The 19,046-nt window shown below is 44.0% G+C and overlaps 2 protein-coding genes across 3 annotated transcripts in view; one reads left to right on the top strand and one right to left on the bottom strand.

Moving 5' to 3' along the window:
- The window catches only part of GPR39 (G protein-coupled receptor 39), a 270,316-nt gene extending 255,038 nt beyond the window's left edge, over nt 1–15,278 (top strand). Inside the window, exon 2 of the mRNA XM_042244939.1 lies at nt 13,810–15,278. Within this exon, the coding sequence (XP_042100873.1) occupies nt 13,810–14,318 (509 nt within the window). The 3' untranslated portion in view covers nt 14,319–15,278. The remainder of the gene's footprint in view (nt 1–13,809) is intronic.
- LYPD1 (LY6/PLAUR domain containing 1) overlaps nt 5,861–19,046 on the bottom strand; it is a 58,994-nt gene continuing 45,808 nt past the window's right edge. For both annotated transcript variants that reach the window (XM_004004741.5, XM_042244940.2), the window contains one exon: nt 5,861–15,000. In XM_004004741.5, coding sequence (XP_004004790.1) covers nt 14,765–15,000 — 236 coding nt within the window. In that variant the 3' untranslated portion in view covers nt 5,861–14,764. The remainder of the gene's footprint in view (nt 15,001–19,046) is intronic.

Here is a 19,046-nt window from a genome sequence, read left to right as displayed (position 1 = left end):
GAGAGAGTTGGCTGGCTCCAGAAAATGAGAAGGGGTGAGGTGTTGGGGAGCAGACAGCACGCAGGGTACAGGAGAGCCTGAAGGAATAAGTTAAGTCAGAGCCTATAGGACTTGTTAGAGATTTGGAGCTTCATTATAAGGTTACAGTTCTTCTAAGGTTTTAATAATAGGCCATTTAAATGTTATAAGCAAGAGGGTGACATGAACTTTTCAGCTTAATGAGATGATCCTGGTTTGGGCAGGAGTGATTTTGAACCAAACCAGTGAGTGAGCTTGTGTCTCATCCAGGCATAAGATAAAGACAGCTCCAATTAGGGATCTTACAGTGGGAGTGGAGAGAAGGGGACAAACTGGGGAGGGAAAGCTGACAGGCTTAGAGAAGGACTAGATTTGGAAAGGATGAGGGAGGAGGTAGAACAGGATGACTTGCAGGTTTCTAGCTAGAAAAATCAGTGAATGGTGGTAGAGCTTATTAAATTTGGGAGCAGAGGAGGAAGAGAAGGTTTCAGCGGGTGGTTGGTCATTCAATTTGGATATGTCCCCATATAAGGTATGATGAGCTTTTCAAGCCATGATATTGAATAGGGTGACAGCTGTGGATGTCTCCTGATGCTGGCAGTGTTGATTTGGGAACTGCATATCCCTGGAGATAGTATCTCAAGTCAGAGGCATGGAGGAGGTACCCAGAGAGAGGAACTGAGATGTGTTTAGAGCTGGGACAGAGCTTGAAGGTGCAGTTACCCAGTCCAAGCTTGCGTTACTCACTTCACGACAGGACAGTAAATCACAAGACCAGTTGCTGAGGCAAGGAATAGAGACTTTGTTTGGAAAGTCAGCAGACTGAGAAGATGGTAGACTAATATCCCAAAGACTCATCTTGCCTGAGTTAGCATTAAGGCTTCTTTCATGCTAAAAGTGGACGGAGTGTCGCTGCAAACTTCTTGGCGCAGGAATCCTTTGTTCTTGCAGCTGTCTGTGTAGGTCAAGTCTGCATGTTTCTGTAAACCCCCAACAAGACAAATGTTATTCTCTGCTCTGTAACTTTCATCTCTATGTGAATGGAAAAGTGTTATACCTTTAAAGGTCAGAGCCTTGGGGAGGGGCCGTCCTGTGTATTTCAGACGATAGACAACGTGCTTATAGTAAAAGCAAGAGAAAACAAAGGTTAAAGTAAAAAGAAAGATCCAATATGAAGTCAGATTTGTTCTTCTCTATTACATCCCTTTGGTCATCAGGTTGGGGAGACAGCAAATGAGGTAACAGATGCAGAATAGCTTTAAAAATTAAAGCAGGATATTATTATTGTTGGACTGAACTGGACTTAATATGAATAATAATGTTCATGGCTGCCAATTAACTGCTGCACTTGGAGAGATGATACTTAATGTTCCCAAATCTGCAAGACTATTTCTTCACAGTTCTGTTTGTCCCTCTGAAAAGAAAACCCACCAGGAAGGATTTATTCTTATCATGTCATGCTACAGTAATTTCATTTTCAAATCATTAACAGGAAGGCATCCTCATCTGATCATTCTTGATACAAAACCCTATCTTAGAAGCCTGATACCGTCTCCTCTACTTTTCTGAGAGCTTTACTGGTTTCAGTTAAGACCTTCGGGCTTAAATAAAACACAAATATAAGTTTGGCTCTTTCATAAACCTCTTTTGATATCTCTCCCATCAGCTCTTTTTTTTTTTTTTTTTTTGCCTCCTGTTCTGGCATTTGGCTATAAAATTGTTCCAGGGATTTCATTGCTAAGTTACATGATATGAGCAGATAAAGGGGAGTGGAACTCATTTTCTAATTTACTTTGAAACTAAATTCTAGATTGTATTTATGGGGAGGTGAGCAGCCTATGATGAGCGAGAATAGTCTTCAACTCTGAATTTTTAAAATGGATTTTTATAGGAAAGCATCCTTCCTCGAGCTCTTCCTGTGCCTGAGAGTGTGGGTGGGGTAGAGGTTCTTGCTTCCCATCAAATAAATCTAATCAAAAGTAGATGTTTAGCAGGAGTCTAGCCTGTCAGGCTCCTATTCAAAGCTAGTTTGCTTCTTTGAATTTCATCAAGCTCCTCTTATAGTAACAGGAAAGTTTATCCTATTCCCCTTACATGTAAAAAGGCCCCTTCAAGGCAATACCTTTCCTTATGATAGAGATGTGTTAGAGGGGATTTTTTATTTCTTGACGGTTGAGATTCTGTTATGTACCATGATACCCATCAAAAAAATTTATTTCTGAACTTGTGGCCATTTAAATTGAAATGCCTTTGAATTGGGGATTCAGAAAGCATTTGATCGTTAATCCTTCTCAGGTGCTCTCCAGCTGAGGGCAGGCTGCTGGGCAGCATTTTCAACAACATGGACTCTGGACCTTGTCAACTGTGTGAGTTTGGGCAGGTCATTTAACCAATTCATATCTCAACTTTCTTATCTGTGTATTAGCCAAGAAACTAAGTAGTGGCCATCTTGTGGGGCTTATTAAATAAGCAAGTGTCAGTTGAGTGCATAAAAGGGTGTCTGAAATACATGCACAGTAGATTAACTTTAGCTGGGATTACTTCTACCCTGGGGCAGCCAGTTGGATTGTATAGTAAGTAATACAGGTGGCCATTCATCGGCCGTTGCTATACTCTATACTTTATATGCATGTATATCCTTTAGCTTTTCTTACCACAATTCCTTGAAGTAGATGCTGTTATTTTATCCATGTCGTGGAGATATAAGTCCATGGTCACATAGCTGGTAAATAGCTGGGCTGAGATTCAAAGCCAGGTCTGTCTGACTCCAAATCCCAGCCCTTCCCTTTTCCACCGTACCATAGCTCAGTCAGTGGCCACACCCATGGGCACTGGCTGTGGGTGTGGGTGTGCTGAGGGTGGAGGAGCAGATGGAGGAAAGAAGTGAAGTTCAGGGTCATTTGGAGAGGAGGCCTTATTAGCCAAATTAACCAGATGACCAGATATTTATGGAGCATCCCTGCCGCTTGTCATTCTTCCTGGAGGAGAATTATGTAGGGATAGGAAGTTAGGGAGGACTCGGGGTTCTTGTCTTCCTGGAATTTGAAATTTTTCCTTCTTCTTACAATCCTACCTTCTATCAATTTTCTTCTCTTATTACACCCTCCACTGCTTGCCTCTCTAGCTCCTTAACCACCCCGCCCTCCCACCCTGAGACCTATGTATGTGTGTTGAGGGAGAGAGAAATGAATCAGGGTCTCAGGGCAAAGCAGCAAGAGCCCCATTGCCAGGTGGTGGAAAGATGTGTGGCCTGGAATTGAGGAGACCTAAATCTTGATCCTCTCTCTGCTACTGAATAGCAGGAAAATCCTGGTAAGGTCACAGTATTTTCTGGGCCTTATTTTTGAGTTGAGGCTTGAAAGGTGGGTGACGTCCTGTGGTTCTAATCAGCCTTCTGGGTCCCTTACCTCTGGGAGCTGTCCTGATGGCAGTGAGAATGCTCGTGGTGAGGTAGCGGTGGTGATAATAGGGGTGGAAGAGGAGGTCGAGACAGTGATGATGGCAAACGTGTGCCAGAGATGGCCGTGGGGGGATGGTGGTGAAGATGGAGATGGCAGTGGAGGTCATGGTCGTGGTGCTGGTTTGGAGATGGTGATGGTGGAAGTGGTGGCAGAGATGGAGGTGGCGGTCATGGCAGTGCAGGTACAGGTGAGCATGGAGGTGCTGATGACGAATGTAAGCCCTTATCTAGCACCCGGCACTGTGCTTATTGGCACTTTATGGCCATTATCTCACCTAATCATCCAGCAGCTGTTGTCATCTCCATTTTGCATATAAGAAGCTGGCGCTTTAGAGAGAAAACGTGAACATCCCTTGGTAGGCGGAGTTGCCTAGGTCAGATGCAGGTGGAATTACAGGTGCCAGAATATGTCACTGGAGATTTTATAACAGGCATAGAGTGGGAGGACTGGTCATCTGGGGAGTTAAATATTTTCATGTTCTGCTCTCCCCAGACCCTCTCCCTCTATAACCAAGTTGTGCCCAGATGGAAATTTAGGGTCATAACTGCAAGAGTTCTTCCTCCTGAGACCACAGAGTGTGTAATGTAGAAAATGTCTCCCTCCACTTTTATCAGATGCTCTTCTCAATAATTCCTCTTCTTTTCTCTGTGAGTTTTCCCCTTTGGTTCAAACCCTAACCCTTATGCTTTGGGTTTGTGGCTATAGCTTCTCTCATAAAGACTTGCAACATATTCATGGGAGGCTGTGATTGATGGGGGTCCCTGAAGTGAAGTATTTTGGGGCAAAAGAAAGTCCTCCAACATGTGTCTTTTCTATATCTTATTTCTCCCAATGATCCTCACTTGTATTCTGTACCCCAGGAGGCCTTCCTAGAAACAGAAGAAACAGGTTTCTAGCATGGAGAACTCAGGACTGGGGGAACAGCGCATGGACTGGGAGACGAGAGCTGCTCGTGTCTGAAGGCACGGTTCAGACCCAGACTCTCAGCCCTATTTGCACCTCCTCCTTGGGCCTGGAGGTTCTGACCTTGCTGGATTGAAAAGGTGGTCCCTTCCTCCAAGGCCTACTCTCTCCTCCTCCTTTCCTCAGGATGGGAATGGAAATAGTCCAAGCAGGGGCCCTGCATCAGGAGGCTTAGTACTGACCCCCTCTGAATGGAGAAGCTGGCTTCGAATGAATTCTATATACATGAGGTGAATGCATGTTAAATGTTCTCTTCTCCAGTCCCTCATCTAACCTCCAACACCCCCTCTCCCTCCTACAAATGTTTATCGAGCAATTACTTTGTGAAGATGTTCTGTTAGGTGTTGAGGACAGGAGAGTGAAGGTGGAACATCTTGACCTCATGGAGTTTATGCTTTAGTTGATGCTACAGTGTCCTGATGACAGGGGCTGTTGTTAAAGGTGCCGGTGATCTCATAGCAGGGAAACTGATAAGAGCCTTGTGGAGACCAGGAAGGCTTCCTGGAGGCAGTGCCACTATGTGGAAACTTGTAGAATAAGAGCTGGATCCAGCATGGCAGCGGGGTGAGAGGAGTGGAGAGGGAGGGAGGAGGAAAAGAAGAGCGTGAGGACGACGTGGTCCAGGCACAGGGATCAGTGTGTGCGGGGCCCAGGGATGGGAAAGAACAGACTGGGCGGTTGCTTGCCCCACCTAGGCCTGGCCCGCCTCAGTCACAAGCACCCAATGCTGGTTCTCCCAGGGTCCCGGTGCCTCTGCGCAGAGGGACCTCAGACAGCAACCAGGATCCACAGGCATGTTGGCACCTCTCTGCACTCCTGAAATGCCTGTGTCGCCTCTGCTGTTTGGGCTTGGCTGAACCCTGCTCCATCCATGAGTAGCTTGGTTTTATGAGGTCTGAGGGGAGCTCGTGACCAGTGCAAACACCATGAGACTAGGAGGCCTGATCTTTGGACTCCTGGGCTGGGTGAACTGGGGCCTCTCTCGGCACTTCTCTAGGGCTTTTGCAGGCTCATCGGTAGATTCATGGCTGAGGTGTTTTGTTTTTTTTTTTTTCAGTGCTTGCATTCTGGGGTTTTAATTCTCTACCACTTGCAAAGAACTAAATCCTATTAGAAACTGCAGCTTTTCAGCCATGAAGCTGTGTTTATAAGTGGCACGGTCATCGCCACAGGGGTGGCATCAGTTGATGATCTGGAGAGGATGGCTGGTCATCACATGATCTGCTGCCTCCCCCACATGCTTGCGGGGGGCAACACAGTCCCCATTACCACCACCCACTCCTGGGCTGTGCATTACTAGGGAGGAAGTGTTCAGCTTCACTCATGGACTTTGGTAGTGACCCCAGACCCAGGGACATCACTGTCAACTGATTCAGAACAGACACACAGAAACGGATTCAGAAGGCCACACAGCTGCATACAGTTGAGACCCACATAGAAAAATATTTATTTAACAGATTCCAGTTGATCACTGACCATGCATTCATAAAGGAACAGAGGCACTAAACCACGACGACGACCCTAAATGCTGCTTACTTGGAGTGCAAGCGGGTGTCCTGCAGCTCCCAGACAGGAGGGCTTGTTTTAGAAATATTTATGTTGTTACTGCGATTTATAGCTTGTCTTCTTATATTGAAGCTTGCAGAGCAGAGTGGGACGGATGTCATGCTTAGCAGATTGCAGGCCATCTGGAATCTGGGTCCCTGGCCTCTACATAGTGGATGGAGCCACCCTGGGGATGGGGGAACCATCTTTTCCTGGGCTTCATCAAACAGCTAGGGCAGGGACAGGACATCAGACCGTCTGTCTTCATGGACAGAAGCAGCCATCTGTGGCCTCTACATTACTTTAAAGCTGTGACCTGCCTTCTTCTCTGAAAACCAAATCCCAACAGCTCTTCTAGCTTCTCCCAAAGACCATTTCTCAATGGGAAGGAGAATAAGGTGGCAGAGCAGTTTTAAATGAAGGTCTTTAAGCTGACGCCTCATGGGAAATGTGACTGTGAGGTGTCCAGGCAAGTCCTGGCAGGGTCACAGGACACAGAACAGGGAGTAGCTCTTCACGTGGGGGTGTCCAGTGCACAGCCATCACCTGTGTTCCTCACACGCCATCTGCTTCCAAAGCCCCTCTGCTTTCCTTTGGCAAACAGCAATGAATGGTGACCATCCTTCCAGGAAGCCACCTGTTAGCTATTAAGGGACTTGCCTGCATGTGATGCAGTCCTGATCTCACAGCCATGGGAGAAAATGGAAGAGGTGTGTGCCAGTGACGTAAGCAAGGCTGTATATGGCTTAGTTACTGTGATCTTGGGGAAAGATGGAATGGGGAAGGGGGAAAGAAGCAGAGTGAAGAGAAAGAAGAGGTGCTTCTTACTGGAGACACATGTAAGTAAAGAGGGGGGAAAGGAAAGGAGTGAGGAGAAGGACAAGGATGGGGAAGGAAGGGGAGGAACCAGAGGGAGGGATTTCTGAGCTACTGCCAACTCAGAGTTCCACTCATTCAAATCTGATGCTTCAAAGGCAAGTCTGTACCAGCGATGGGGCCACACAAATGCCCACAATCCACATTCTGCTTCAATTTCTGCTTCTCTTAGGCCAGCGGTTCTCAAATTTGAGTATCAACACCAACCAGCAGATTCTTGCCCCCAAGTCTCTGAATCAGCAGGTCTGGCTTGTAAGTTCCCAGGTGGTGCTGATGCTGCTGTTCTAGGAACCTCCTCTTTGAGAACTCTTGTCTTAGAAAGTGAAAGTCACTCAGTCATGTCTGACTTTTTGTGACTGCATGGACTCTACAGTCCATGGAATTCTCCAGGCCAGAATACTGGAGTGGGTAGCCTTTCCCTTCTCCAGGGGATCTTCCCAACCCAGGTTTCCTGCATTGAGGGTGGATTCTTTACCAGCTTAGCCACAAGGGAAGCCCAAGAATATTGGAGTGGGTAGCCTATCCTTTCCCCAGTGGATCTTCCTGACCCAGGAGTCAAACCAGGGTCTCCTGCATTGCAGGCGGATTCTTTACCAACTGAGCTATGAGGGAGGCCCTCATAGCTTGTCTTAGAGGTTAGAGACTAAATCAATGTTGGTACTGGTTTGGGCTCCTGGAGTCAAAGTCAGCGAGTGAGATCCGTGTCTCAGCTGGCTGGCAGGAGCAGACTGGCAAACACAAAGATATAAATCAAGAAAACGCTAAAGCCTATTATTGGATATACTTGTCTCTTCCTGGCTCTTCATTCAAATAGCCATATGCTTACTTTCCACTAGTGACTGTGGTTTAAATGTCAGTTGACAAGCAGATGTACCCCACCTTTCTGTGTGTGAGTTAACTTACTGCCCACAAACCCAGATGCAGTGCTCTCTTGCCATCTCCACCCGCCCCTCTGTTCTGGCCGCACTGAGCTGTGCAGCTCTCAGGAAGTGGCGTGGCCCTTGATTCCTCCATCCCCACCTGTGCTGTGTTCTTAACCTGGCTGCCATTTTCCAGGAGAACGAACTATTGTTTAGTCACTAAATCATTTCTGACTCTTTTGGTACCACATGGTCTGTAGCCTGGCACGCTCCTATATCCATGGATTTCCCATGCACGAATACTAGAGTGGGTTACTGTTTCCTTTTCCAGTGGATCTTCCAGACCCAGGGATTGAACCTGTGTTGGCAGGCAACTTCTTTACCACTGAGCCACCAGGGAAGGCTGAACTGACCCACTCTTACTTTCCTTTGAATGTTCCCACCTGTGGGAAAGTCAGCCAGCATTGCTCATTGCTGCCATGATGTTCTAGCCAGGGTCTGCTCTTATGGCCCTTTGTAAAAAGTCACCAGACTGTGGTTGCCTTGTCCTTCTCAGCTTTTTATCATCAGTGCCTTGGATAGGGGGTGTCTAATTCCTGCTTACTGTGGTTAGGGTCAGGGAGAAGTTAGAATATTATAAGGCAGGAAGAGGATGGAGAACTCTACTAATCACAGAAATTCTAAATCATTCTCAACATTCCCCAAGGCTTCAATGATTCAATGAGATGGGTGGAAGAGTCAATCTTTGAGATTTCTTGAAATCACACAAAATACCTTTGGCTTGAGAAAAGATTAAATTTCCAGATCTTTTCTGCTTAGTAGAAGCTATGTATTCTTTTGCAGCACGTGCTTATGTAAGATATATTGGGGGGGAGCAAATGGATGGACAGATGATTAGATGGTGTCCTTATAGACTTGCTCATCAGGTCATCACCTGGAATCATATTTTGTTTTGCAAACATTCTTCAGCTCCTTTTGGGGGGGAACATATGTACTCCAGAGCTTTATCATGTGTCAGTTCTTGAGAGACTTGGTTTTAGAGCAGAATCCAGTGTCTGAAGGTATTGTGCTAACTTTAACTGGTGTCTGAGATGGACCTGCCTCTCACTTCATTCTATGCTGTGAATGGTCAGCCCTTGAGTCAAAAAGAGAAAGACAAGACAATCCCACTACATTTAAAAATAATGAAAGCCTTCTTTGTCAGTCTCAGGTGGGATCCAGTGTTTGAGCAGTGTGGCAAGGTAGCAGGGGTCCTGCCACCCTGACCTGTGAGATCATTTTAGGCGAATGACTTAACCTCAGTTCTGCCTCGTGTAGGACAAGGGAATCTCTAACTGGTCTCCGGGTTCTCTTTCAGATGACTGTAAGATGAGCCATTTCTAAGAGACTCACAAATAGTTATGCTCACTTTAAAGATTTGAGGGGAGAAGAGACAGTGTCAGATGCATGATGCTGCCACATCCCAGGCGGCATAGCTTAATGCACTTCTGAAGACTAAACCAGGCAGGCTGACTCGAATGCTGTTGAAATGTCAGGCTGCAGGGTGGGATGCTGTCGGACATCTGCATTACTTCTGTTTTTTAAACAACATTACTCTGCTGAGAATAACTCTGTGTCACCATCTAATGGCTCTTGTCAGTGTAGTGATCAAGGAGGAAAAATGGAAGTACTTTATGTGGAAAAACAGATAAGATATGAAGCTTTTCCTAAACCCAGAGTACAATACAGATCTATCAACAGTTCCCTTAGAACAGTTTACCTGCTTTTTGTGACTGACTTCAGTTCACTGATCGTCATTCAAGTTCACACTAAAGTCATTTATCTGCAGGCTACACATTATACCACACAGACCACAGGATTATAGATTTTTCCAAATATAATATACAAGTCCAAATTGATTGCAGCCCAACGTAAATTTAGTCAAATCTTTAATATACTCTATTAAGGCATGAATAAAATTTTAAAGCTTTGTCTCAGCTCTGGAGAAGCTGAGACTGGAGCTGAACCAGTTGTAAACAGCCAACATAAAACATTACTGTTGGACATGGTGTTTATTCTCAGCAATGTGTCATCTAAAATAATGAACTTTTGTTTTCAAATGTAAACATGAGCAATTTACCTGTTAATATAAAACAACAATTTTATAAGGGGGCTAATTTGACTCCTTCCTCCTCACCAAGGCTAACCTGTATATCACATTCTCTATGGGCATACACTTCATGTTGGCCATTGGCTGTACCTATGTGTCCAGTGCTCCATTTTCCTAGCACAAAATCATCTTTCAAAGCGCAAGAGGAAAGGTACCAGCTATTTTCCCCACCTCCAGTTGAGATAGGGAAGTTTATTCGAGCAGCTCTGGCAGGTGTTTGGCACAGTCTGTGTTATTCCAGAACGATTATGCAAGGCTTAGAATGTAAAATTGTGTGCTTTCAGAATTTAGGCTTTAAATAATTTGTCATCCCTTATAGGGAACGCTTTATGGGAAAAGACTGGATGGACTTGGTCTACGCTATAGGTGAGAATGTGTAATGAGAAATATGACCCAGATTAAACCTTGGTTTACCTGCACTGTCAGAATCTCAGGAGGATAAATACAGGCTGAGTGGGAGATTCCTTGGGGGTTTCCTTGGTTTGGCGGGACTCTCTGGGGATGTGGCTGGGTAGTGGGCAATGGTAGGACTGGGAAGAGGAAGAAATAAGGAGCCTTGCTGCTTTGGGGAGGGGGAATGAAGGATTACTTTAGCCACTAGCCACAGGGGGCTGGTCCCAACTGAAATATGCTGTAAAAGCTACACTGGGTTTCAAAGGCTTAGTGAGAAAAAAATGTAAAATACTGTATAAATATTTTGATTGGTTAACACATTGAAACCATGTGTGGAATGATATTCATGGCATACTGGATTAAAATTGATTTCACCTCTTTCTTTCTGAATGTGGTTGGGATTTTAAAATGACCATATATAGTACAGTTATGGTGGACAGTGCTACTTAATCCCTGTTACATATAGTGGGGTTATGGTTCATGTTTACTTTCTTGCTTGTGTTTTATTTTTCATACTCAAAATGAGAGACAATATTGTGTCCAAGAAAAAAAAACATAGCTTGTGGATTTTGAAGTCCAGTAAGCATGTGTCTTGGCTATAGCCCTTGGGTAACTAACCTCTGAGACTCAATATCCTCATCTATACAATGAAGAGCAGTTATATTAGCAGTCATGAGAAATGCACAGGAAATTAGCAGAGAGCACTAAGTACTGAAACTAACAGAGGGAAAACACAGTAAGCAATTGGCATTAATTCTTCTTGCTTACATCTTATGACCTGTCCGATGCCTCATCTTTTAGACCTTGACCAGTTCTAACTAAGTTCCTTGTTTCACTTGTTCCCCAAATTTGTATTTTCTTGCATGTCTAAACTTTGCCTTTTTCCTCATCAATGGATAATCTCTAGTCTGGTTCCCCATCTTCTGCTACTTGTTCAAACAAGGACAGCGGTCCCTAATCTTTCTTGTACCAGGGACTGGTTTTGTGGAAGACTGTCGTTTCATGGACAGAGGTTGGGGGGTGATTCAAGTGCATTACAGTTACTATGCATGTTATTTCTATTACATCAGTTCTACCTCAGATCATCAGGCATTAGATCCCAGAGGCTGGGGACCCCTGGACTGGCCTAAGGTCCCCCCTACTTACTACTTTAACTGTTGGAGCAAGAATTCTATTCTGGCTAAAACTGTAAACCAGCCACAGTCCTTCATCTGCCCTCATCCCTTGCCTCCTACCCGGGACGCTGGGCCTTTCTTTTATGGAACTCTGCTTCATTTGATGGGATGGTCATTCAAGGACAGTTGATACCAGGCAAAGGGGGTGAAGGTAATGGGAGAATGAGGGTCATGTAAACAAGATCAAGAGGACAGACAGGAGAAGCAAAATTGTAGAACGTCTCTCCTCTGCCCACACGGCTGCCTCCTCTTTCTCCTTGCTTTAGAAGCCGTACTAGGTTCAACCCATGGTAACTACAAGGTGGCTCTTTCTTGCCTCCCAAAGTACAACTTCCCACAGTGCAGTACAGCAACACATCGAAAACCCTGTGTCCAGGTTCCATATTCTAAGAAATGGGACCTTATATGAAGATGCTTGTTACTTGTTTTCAGAAATTCAGTGGCAAGGAAGAGGAAAAAACTGAAAACTTGGTAAAGATATGTGGCTTCCCTTAGGTAAAGTGAGCTACCTGGCTCCTTCACAATTAATGGGATGAACCTTTCAGTCAAAGCTACTTGAGATAAAAACAAAGACACACAACAAAAGAACACGCTTGGAATAGTGCAGGTGGCTGGGTGCACCCATCCCGCTTAGAGCGATGGAAAAAAACGTCCTTGATTTACTATGCAGCTTTTTTTTTTTTAATATAATCAGAAAAATGTTGATTTTTGTTCTCATCCAGCATCTGTAACTAGGTATTTCAGAATGTACTCTTAAGGTGATTTTTTTTTTTTTTTTGCCTTTCATCAGATCGATATGTTACTTTGCCTAGTTTATTTTTAGATTTACTGAGTGTTCTGCAGGTAGAAAGGGGTAGGAAACTCAAAGGAAAGAAGCAAATTGGTTTGTATTTCAAGTTCGGGCTGAATCTGGACAGGAGAAACCTTTAGAAATTAATAAGGGGAGCAGGTTTCCTGGGCCCTCTTTGCTGACAGCTAGGATAGTGGAAGGATTTACTGGTGGAGGGGACTGGGGAATTTCAGTGCCAGAGAATATAATCAGGGCCCCTCTGCCACCCTGCAAGGGATGCTCGCCTGTGTGTGTGTGGGAGGGCCAACCCCAGATGGGTAAAGAGGGTTGTTCTTCCTGGAGCATGAATGAAATATTTACTATTGATCAGAGGCAAGGAGGGGTCATTGCCAACAATCACTTCTCTGTAATTTCCTAGAAGATCAGAGGGTTTGAAAATGTGAATGAATTTTTCTATTACTTAAATTTAGGAGAGGAAGAATTTCTTAAAAATCCAAAACACAGCTCTAGGATATCAGCTGTTTACGTAGCAACTTACACTTGGTGTCTTGGCACGTACAGAGATGAGGGCATGTGCTCTGCAGGTGCCTGGTCTTTGTCTGCTGTTTTACTGATGCTTTTGGTCACTGTGGATAAATACTGTGTGATAACAAGTATCACACAGCATCTTTTTCTCTGTCAGGGTGGTACAAAGAGCAATGATGGGGTAATTCAGAATGCAAACACATGGGCATGCAAAACATGGGCATGCAAACGTCTGTCCATGTAGTCAACTTTTGATCCTCTTGGGGGCATCTTTTTAGGGCCTGATTTTTTTCTGGGCCACCACAGTGCAGCTTAGTGCAATAAAAAGTGAGCTAGTGAGTTATGAACCTGAAGTTAGGTATTTTCCATTATTTTTGGATAATTACCCTTTTCCCCCTGTGAGGGTGGAAGATATGACATAGCTAAAAACATCTGAAAAGAAACAGAAATGCTCTTGCAGATATGAACACTGTAATTTCAGGTGTGCATACCTACTAAATATATGTCCAATACACACTCTCGGTGACTCCTGGTTTTGCCTCCCCTGAAATGGAATGCACAATTAATGTCACTAAATAGAATTCTCTGTTACCAAAAGAATGCCACTTCCCTTTTCTTCAAAATATCACTGGATCACCTCTATGCAAGCATTCTTTAAACTACAAATATTACTTCATCTGATATGGCTATACTGTATCCACCTATCTTTAAAGGACAAAACAAGATTTATGGACTACATAAAATGTTTTCTAGATACACAACAATGAAAACACTTTTTAAAATAACAGGTATCAACAGGTATAAATAACTTGTCTAAAACATTTAATGGTCTTTAACACAGTTAACTCCCCTGGCCTTGAAAACAGTGTTAAATTCTTTTTTGCCAGTGGCCAAAAAAAAAAAAAAAAAAAAAAAAAAGCCCATCAAGTGCACCTTGAAAAATTGGTATCATTTCCCTGCCAGTAAGCACAGAACTGAGGGACTATTTTATGGGTATTTTTTTCATTGGCCTTATGATTTCTCTCCTCTTTCTCCTTCCCTCTTGCCTGCTCAGGGCTGATTGTTGTGACCTTGGCCGTCTGCTGGATGCCCAACCAGATTCGGAGGATCATGGCCGCGGCTAAACCTAAGCACGACTGGACCAAGTCCTACTTCCGGGCATACATGATCCTCCTCCCCTTCTCAGACACCTTCTTCTACCTGAGCTCCGTCGTCAACCCGCTTCTGTACAACGTGTCCTCGCAGCAGTTCCGAAGCGTGTTCGGGCAGGTGCTGCGCTGCCACCTGACGCTTCCGCACGCCAACCAGGAGAAGCACCTGCGTGCCCACATGGCCTCCACCACGGACAGCGCCCGCTCTGCGCGCCACCCGCTCATCTTCCCGGCTTCCCGGCACAGCAGTGCCTCTGCAAGAGCTAACATGGTTTTCTTAAGCACTTTTCACAGCGAGGCCAAGCCCGAGTCTAAACCTCAGGAGCTGAGTTGTGAGTCACCAGAACCCAACCTGGAGAGGAAACCAGCCAACTCTGCCACCAGGAATGGTTTTCAGGAGCACGAAGTGTGACTGCTGAGGAAGGCAGGCTAGACTGCTAAGCAGCACTCCTTACACGAAAGCCATGTTACCTTCATGCAGCAGTGATATAAGAAACTGTGCTCCCATCAGGGACAGGAGTGGAAGATGGGCCTGGGAAGAAAGCAGACAGCCACTGAAGTGTCAGCTAAGGGCTGATTCTGCCAGCCTGGCCTCAACTCTGATTACAGATGGGGCCAACTTGCATTCCACCTCCTTCCTTCCTTTAAGGGCACACTGAAAATTCAAGCTCTATGTATTCAGAGCTCACAAAGATGTTTTTTTTTTTTTTTTTTTACACTGAGCTCTTTGTTTCCAAAGGAACTAAAAGAACAGATTCCCCTCCCTACCCAGAATAAAAGGACACCCAGAATCTCGGGGAGCAGGGGGAGGGCAGGCCAGAAGAACAATGCAGGAGGGGCTGACATCTCCTTCCGCCTTCAGCAGTGTGCCAAGAAAAGGGCTATCTTGAGGAGCAAGATGGTGCTGGGGAGCCATGGCCGGAGGGCCGTGGCAGAACTGCTCCTTTTCTTGGGCCGGGGCCCGTTGCAAAGAGGGGTGTTGCAGCAGCTGATGCACACCGAGTTCAGTTTCCCTGGGGAGCAGAAGGATTGGTACCCAGCCGAGGCGATGAGGCAGGCTGCCGATGATGCACACGACTTGCGGTACATGATTCCTGCAACACAGACCCAAAGGAGTGAGGTTAGCCTGCCTGTGCCGGCCAAAGGACGGCAGCCCCCCGAGCCCAAAGCCCAGGGACAGCACTTCCTTACTCCTCCCACAGCCCAGAACCTTGGTGGGTCCAGGAAAATACTCAAGGTGGTTTCCTTGAGCATCCAAAATCCACAACCTATGCAGTGAAGATGACAGGCCTCATTTCACTTGCTTTTGACAATTTTTCTCAAGGCTATTTGAGATGCCAATACCAGTGAATAAAGAGCTGTTACTATCAAAGTTCATTTTTGTTTAAAGTCGGAATTCACACTGTGTACTAGACAGAGCTTTTTATTTACTTTTTTTGGTTTAAACTGTCTCATGCCAGAGAGGACAACAAGCTGAGCCTTAAGATCTTATCTCTGTTATTACTTTATAAGCGGCCACAGAGATGGCTCACAATGATGTGTTTATTAAATCCTGAATTCTCTCAATAAAGACCAAAGCCCAATGAGAATAAATGAGATCCCTCTGAAGAGGCCCTGTGGGTTCAGTGAAGGAGGGGTCTGGCTAACAGTGTGCTGAGCACTGCCTCAGTCCAAGGGAAGTTTTGCCCTTAAAACATGGCCATTAGCCAAGTCAGCCCCACACAGCCAACACTTAATAACACATACTGTGTGGGCACATGGGTTTCTCAATAAAACTGGGGGCCCATCTTGAGCCCATGTATCATGTTCAAATTGTAGCCTACTTATCAAGTTAGGGTGTCTTGGATAATCATTTGACTTTATAAAGATGGGCATTTACTCAAGTAATAGGTAAGCTTATTAAATCCTTTCCTGGATGCCAGGCATTCTCCAGATGGCTATACTATCTCATTTACTACCTGCAACAACATTACAAGGGAGGCCCCTGAGATGATGCCCATTTAACAGATGGGGATAGCAAAGGAAATTTAATAACTTGTTCAAGTCACACTTCTAGAAAGCAGAGCAGCTGTGATCTGAACCAAAGATTCTGGTCCCATGCTGTCAAATCTGTAGCACTGTATATAGCAAAGTAGCCACCCATGTTAAACACAAAATGGTTTTGTTTTTCACAGCAGAGAAGACTATAGCTTTTGGTGTATGTGTGTAGCTATTTTGTATCAATGACTTACTTTTCTTTTTGGCCATATGATGTCACACTAAAGCTGGACCTCAAAGGAATGCCTTGTATCCCCCTCAGACACGCAGGGTAGCAAATGGGCTACACACAGTCCACCTGTAGCCAGGGCTCCCCATTCCCTGGGGTTTCCAGCAGGGATGTGTGTTTGCATCCCCCTTTGATTTGGGTCCTTCCCCCTTGAGATCTGCTACTCTGGATGCTAGAGAAACAGTAAAATTGAAGTGCCTAAAACTTCCAAGTGAGAGGTAAAGAAATACTTTAGATTTACATTATTAAAACATATAATTTTATGTCATTTCTTTTCTATAACTACATGTTTTTAAGAGTTGATTTTCTTACACTGTTAGAAAAACCTGGAAGGTAGCTGGTCTGGTAAGATAAAGGCCCTGGACACAGGATGTGTGTGTGTGGTGGGGAGCACTGCTGATTTCTAAGGAACATGCTACAGGGTGTTTCCCATTTATAGATTTCCCAGTCTCCACATTTTCTAACCATTGCCCATTTTAGAAAGTTAAATTATTACTATGTTTTTATTCTTCAATATTAAAAGCACTAAGTGTCATTTGTCAGTTCAATAAACTTTTTCCCTTTAAGTAAATTTTTAAAATTAAACAAGTACTGAATACATCTTTCACTGTAAAAAAGTTCAGACAGATAACCTGAAAATGGTCCTTGACCTCTCACTCCAATCCTATGTCCTCCTAAGAGGTAAGCACTCTTACCAGTTTGTGATGCCTTCTTCCAGACCTACTGCTATGCACTTACATGTGTCCATGGAGAAAAGGTGTGTGCACATGTCCTAACAGCATAACATCCTATATGCTGTATATATCTCCTATGTGCATTTTTACTTAGAACATGTCTGGGGATATATTTTTAAGTCTAACTAAATAGAACTAAGGGTAAGTGATGAGACTGGTTAGATAAGTAATGCAAGATGTGAGCCCTAATTTTTGGACTGCTTCCCATCGGATATCTCCAAATCACTTGGCTCTGATGGCCAGTGGGGCCTACACTTGTGGCCCTGCAGAACTGTATATATCTGCATTCTTTAAATGTTGCTACCAGAGTGTCTGCCTGCTGATCAGCTTGAATCTAGGTGCTAAGATCCTCTTCTTTGGGACACTAACTGACCTCAGCACACACTCAACTACTGGAAGCTATTAAAAACAAAACAGCCTGCTTGGAATTAAATATCATTTGCAGCAACATGGATGGACCCAGAGATTGTCATGCTGAGTGAAGTAAGTCAAACAGAGAAGGAGAAATACCATATGACATCCCTTATATGAGAAATCTAAAAAAAAAAAAGAACATTTTTATTAAACAGAGACAGACTCACAAACTTAGAGAATGAACTTATGGTTGCTGGGGGGAAAAGTTCGGAGGAAGAGATAGTTAGGGAGTTTGGGATGGACATGTATACACTGCTATATTTAAAATGGATAACCAACAAGAACCTACTGTACAGCACAGGGAACTCTGCTCAGTGTTATGTGGCAGCCTGGATGGTTGTGGAATTTGGGGGAGAATGGATATATGAATACGTATGCCTGAGCCCCTGTGCTGTCCACCTGAAACTATCACAGCACTGTTAATTAGCTACAATCCAATTTAAAATGAAAGAGTTTTTAGAATAATAAAATAAGCTGTTTAGACAGTTGGAAAGGTTGAAGAGATAATCAAAAGCTGGGATAGGGTTGAATGAGGAGGTACATCTCCTATATTAGGCCAACCTTTCAAGAGAGGTGGCTATTTCATCTAATGCATAGAAACCAATACAAGTTATCAAAATGAAAAGATGAATATGTTGCAAAAAAGAAAACTTCAGAAGAAAATTTTAATGAAAAACAGGTGATTTACCAGAGAAAGACTTCAAAGTAATGTTCTTAAACATGCTCACTGAACTAGGGAGAAGAATGGATGAGCACAGTGAGAATTTCAATGAAGAGAAAAAATATAAGAAAGTATTTAATAGAGTCACAGAGCTGAAGAATACAATAACGGAATTGCGAGAAAAATGCTCTAGAGGAGTTCAGCAACACATTAGGTAAAGGAGAAGGAAGGATCGATGAACTCGGAAACAAGTCAGATGAACTCACCCAATCAGAGCAGAAAAAACAAACAGGTATCAAAAAAACCTGAAGATAGCTTAAGGGACTCATGAAACAATCTCAAGTGGGTTAATATTCACACTATTGGAATCACAGAAGAGGAGGGTAGAAGACTTATGTGAAGAAATATCGGCAACAGAGAAACAACTTGTTGGAACCCCTGTAAGACAAGCAGATTTTTCATGAGAAACTTCAGGCACAATACATAGGCATACCTCACTTTCTTTTTGTTTAACTGTCCTTCACAGATACTGTGTTTTTTTCACAAACTGAAGGTTAATGGCAACCTGAGTTTACCAAGTATACTGGTGCCATTTTCCCAAAAGCAACTGCTCACTTCATGTCTCTGTATCATGTTTTGGTAATTCTCACAGTATTTTAAACTTTTTCATTATTATGTTTCTTATGGTGCTCTGTGATCAGTGGCGATTGATATTACCACTGTAATTGTTTTTGCCTTGTATTTTTACTTACGGTATGCACTTTTTAAAAAGGCATTTTAAAAAGCCATTGCACACTTAATAGATTACAGTATAAACATAACTTTTACATGAATTGGAAAACAAAAACACGTGTGTGATTTTCTTTGTTGCAATATTTCCTTTATTTCGGTTGTCTGGAACTTAACTACCTACCCCCGACCCCTGCCCCCAGTATCTCTAGGTATGTCTGTATTCAAAGTGCTGAAAGAAAAAAACTCCCAAATAAGACTATTCTACCTGGCTTAGTTGTAATTCAGAACTGGAAGAGAGATGTAGAGTTTTCCAGAGAAGCAAGAGTTAAAGGA

The sequence above is a fragment of the Ovis aries genome, chromosome 2 (genome assembly GCF_016772045.2).
Source record: "Ovis aries strain OAR_USU_Benz2616 breed Rambouillet chromosome 2, ARS-UI_Ramb_v3.0, whole genome shotgun sequence".
NCBI lineage: Eukaryota > Metazoa > Chordata > Mammalia > Artiodactyla > Bovidae > Ovis > Ovis aries.
Note: the sequence above shows the minus strand (reverse complement) of the source record. Positions and strands in the feature narration are given on the sequence as shown.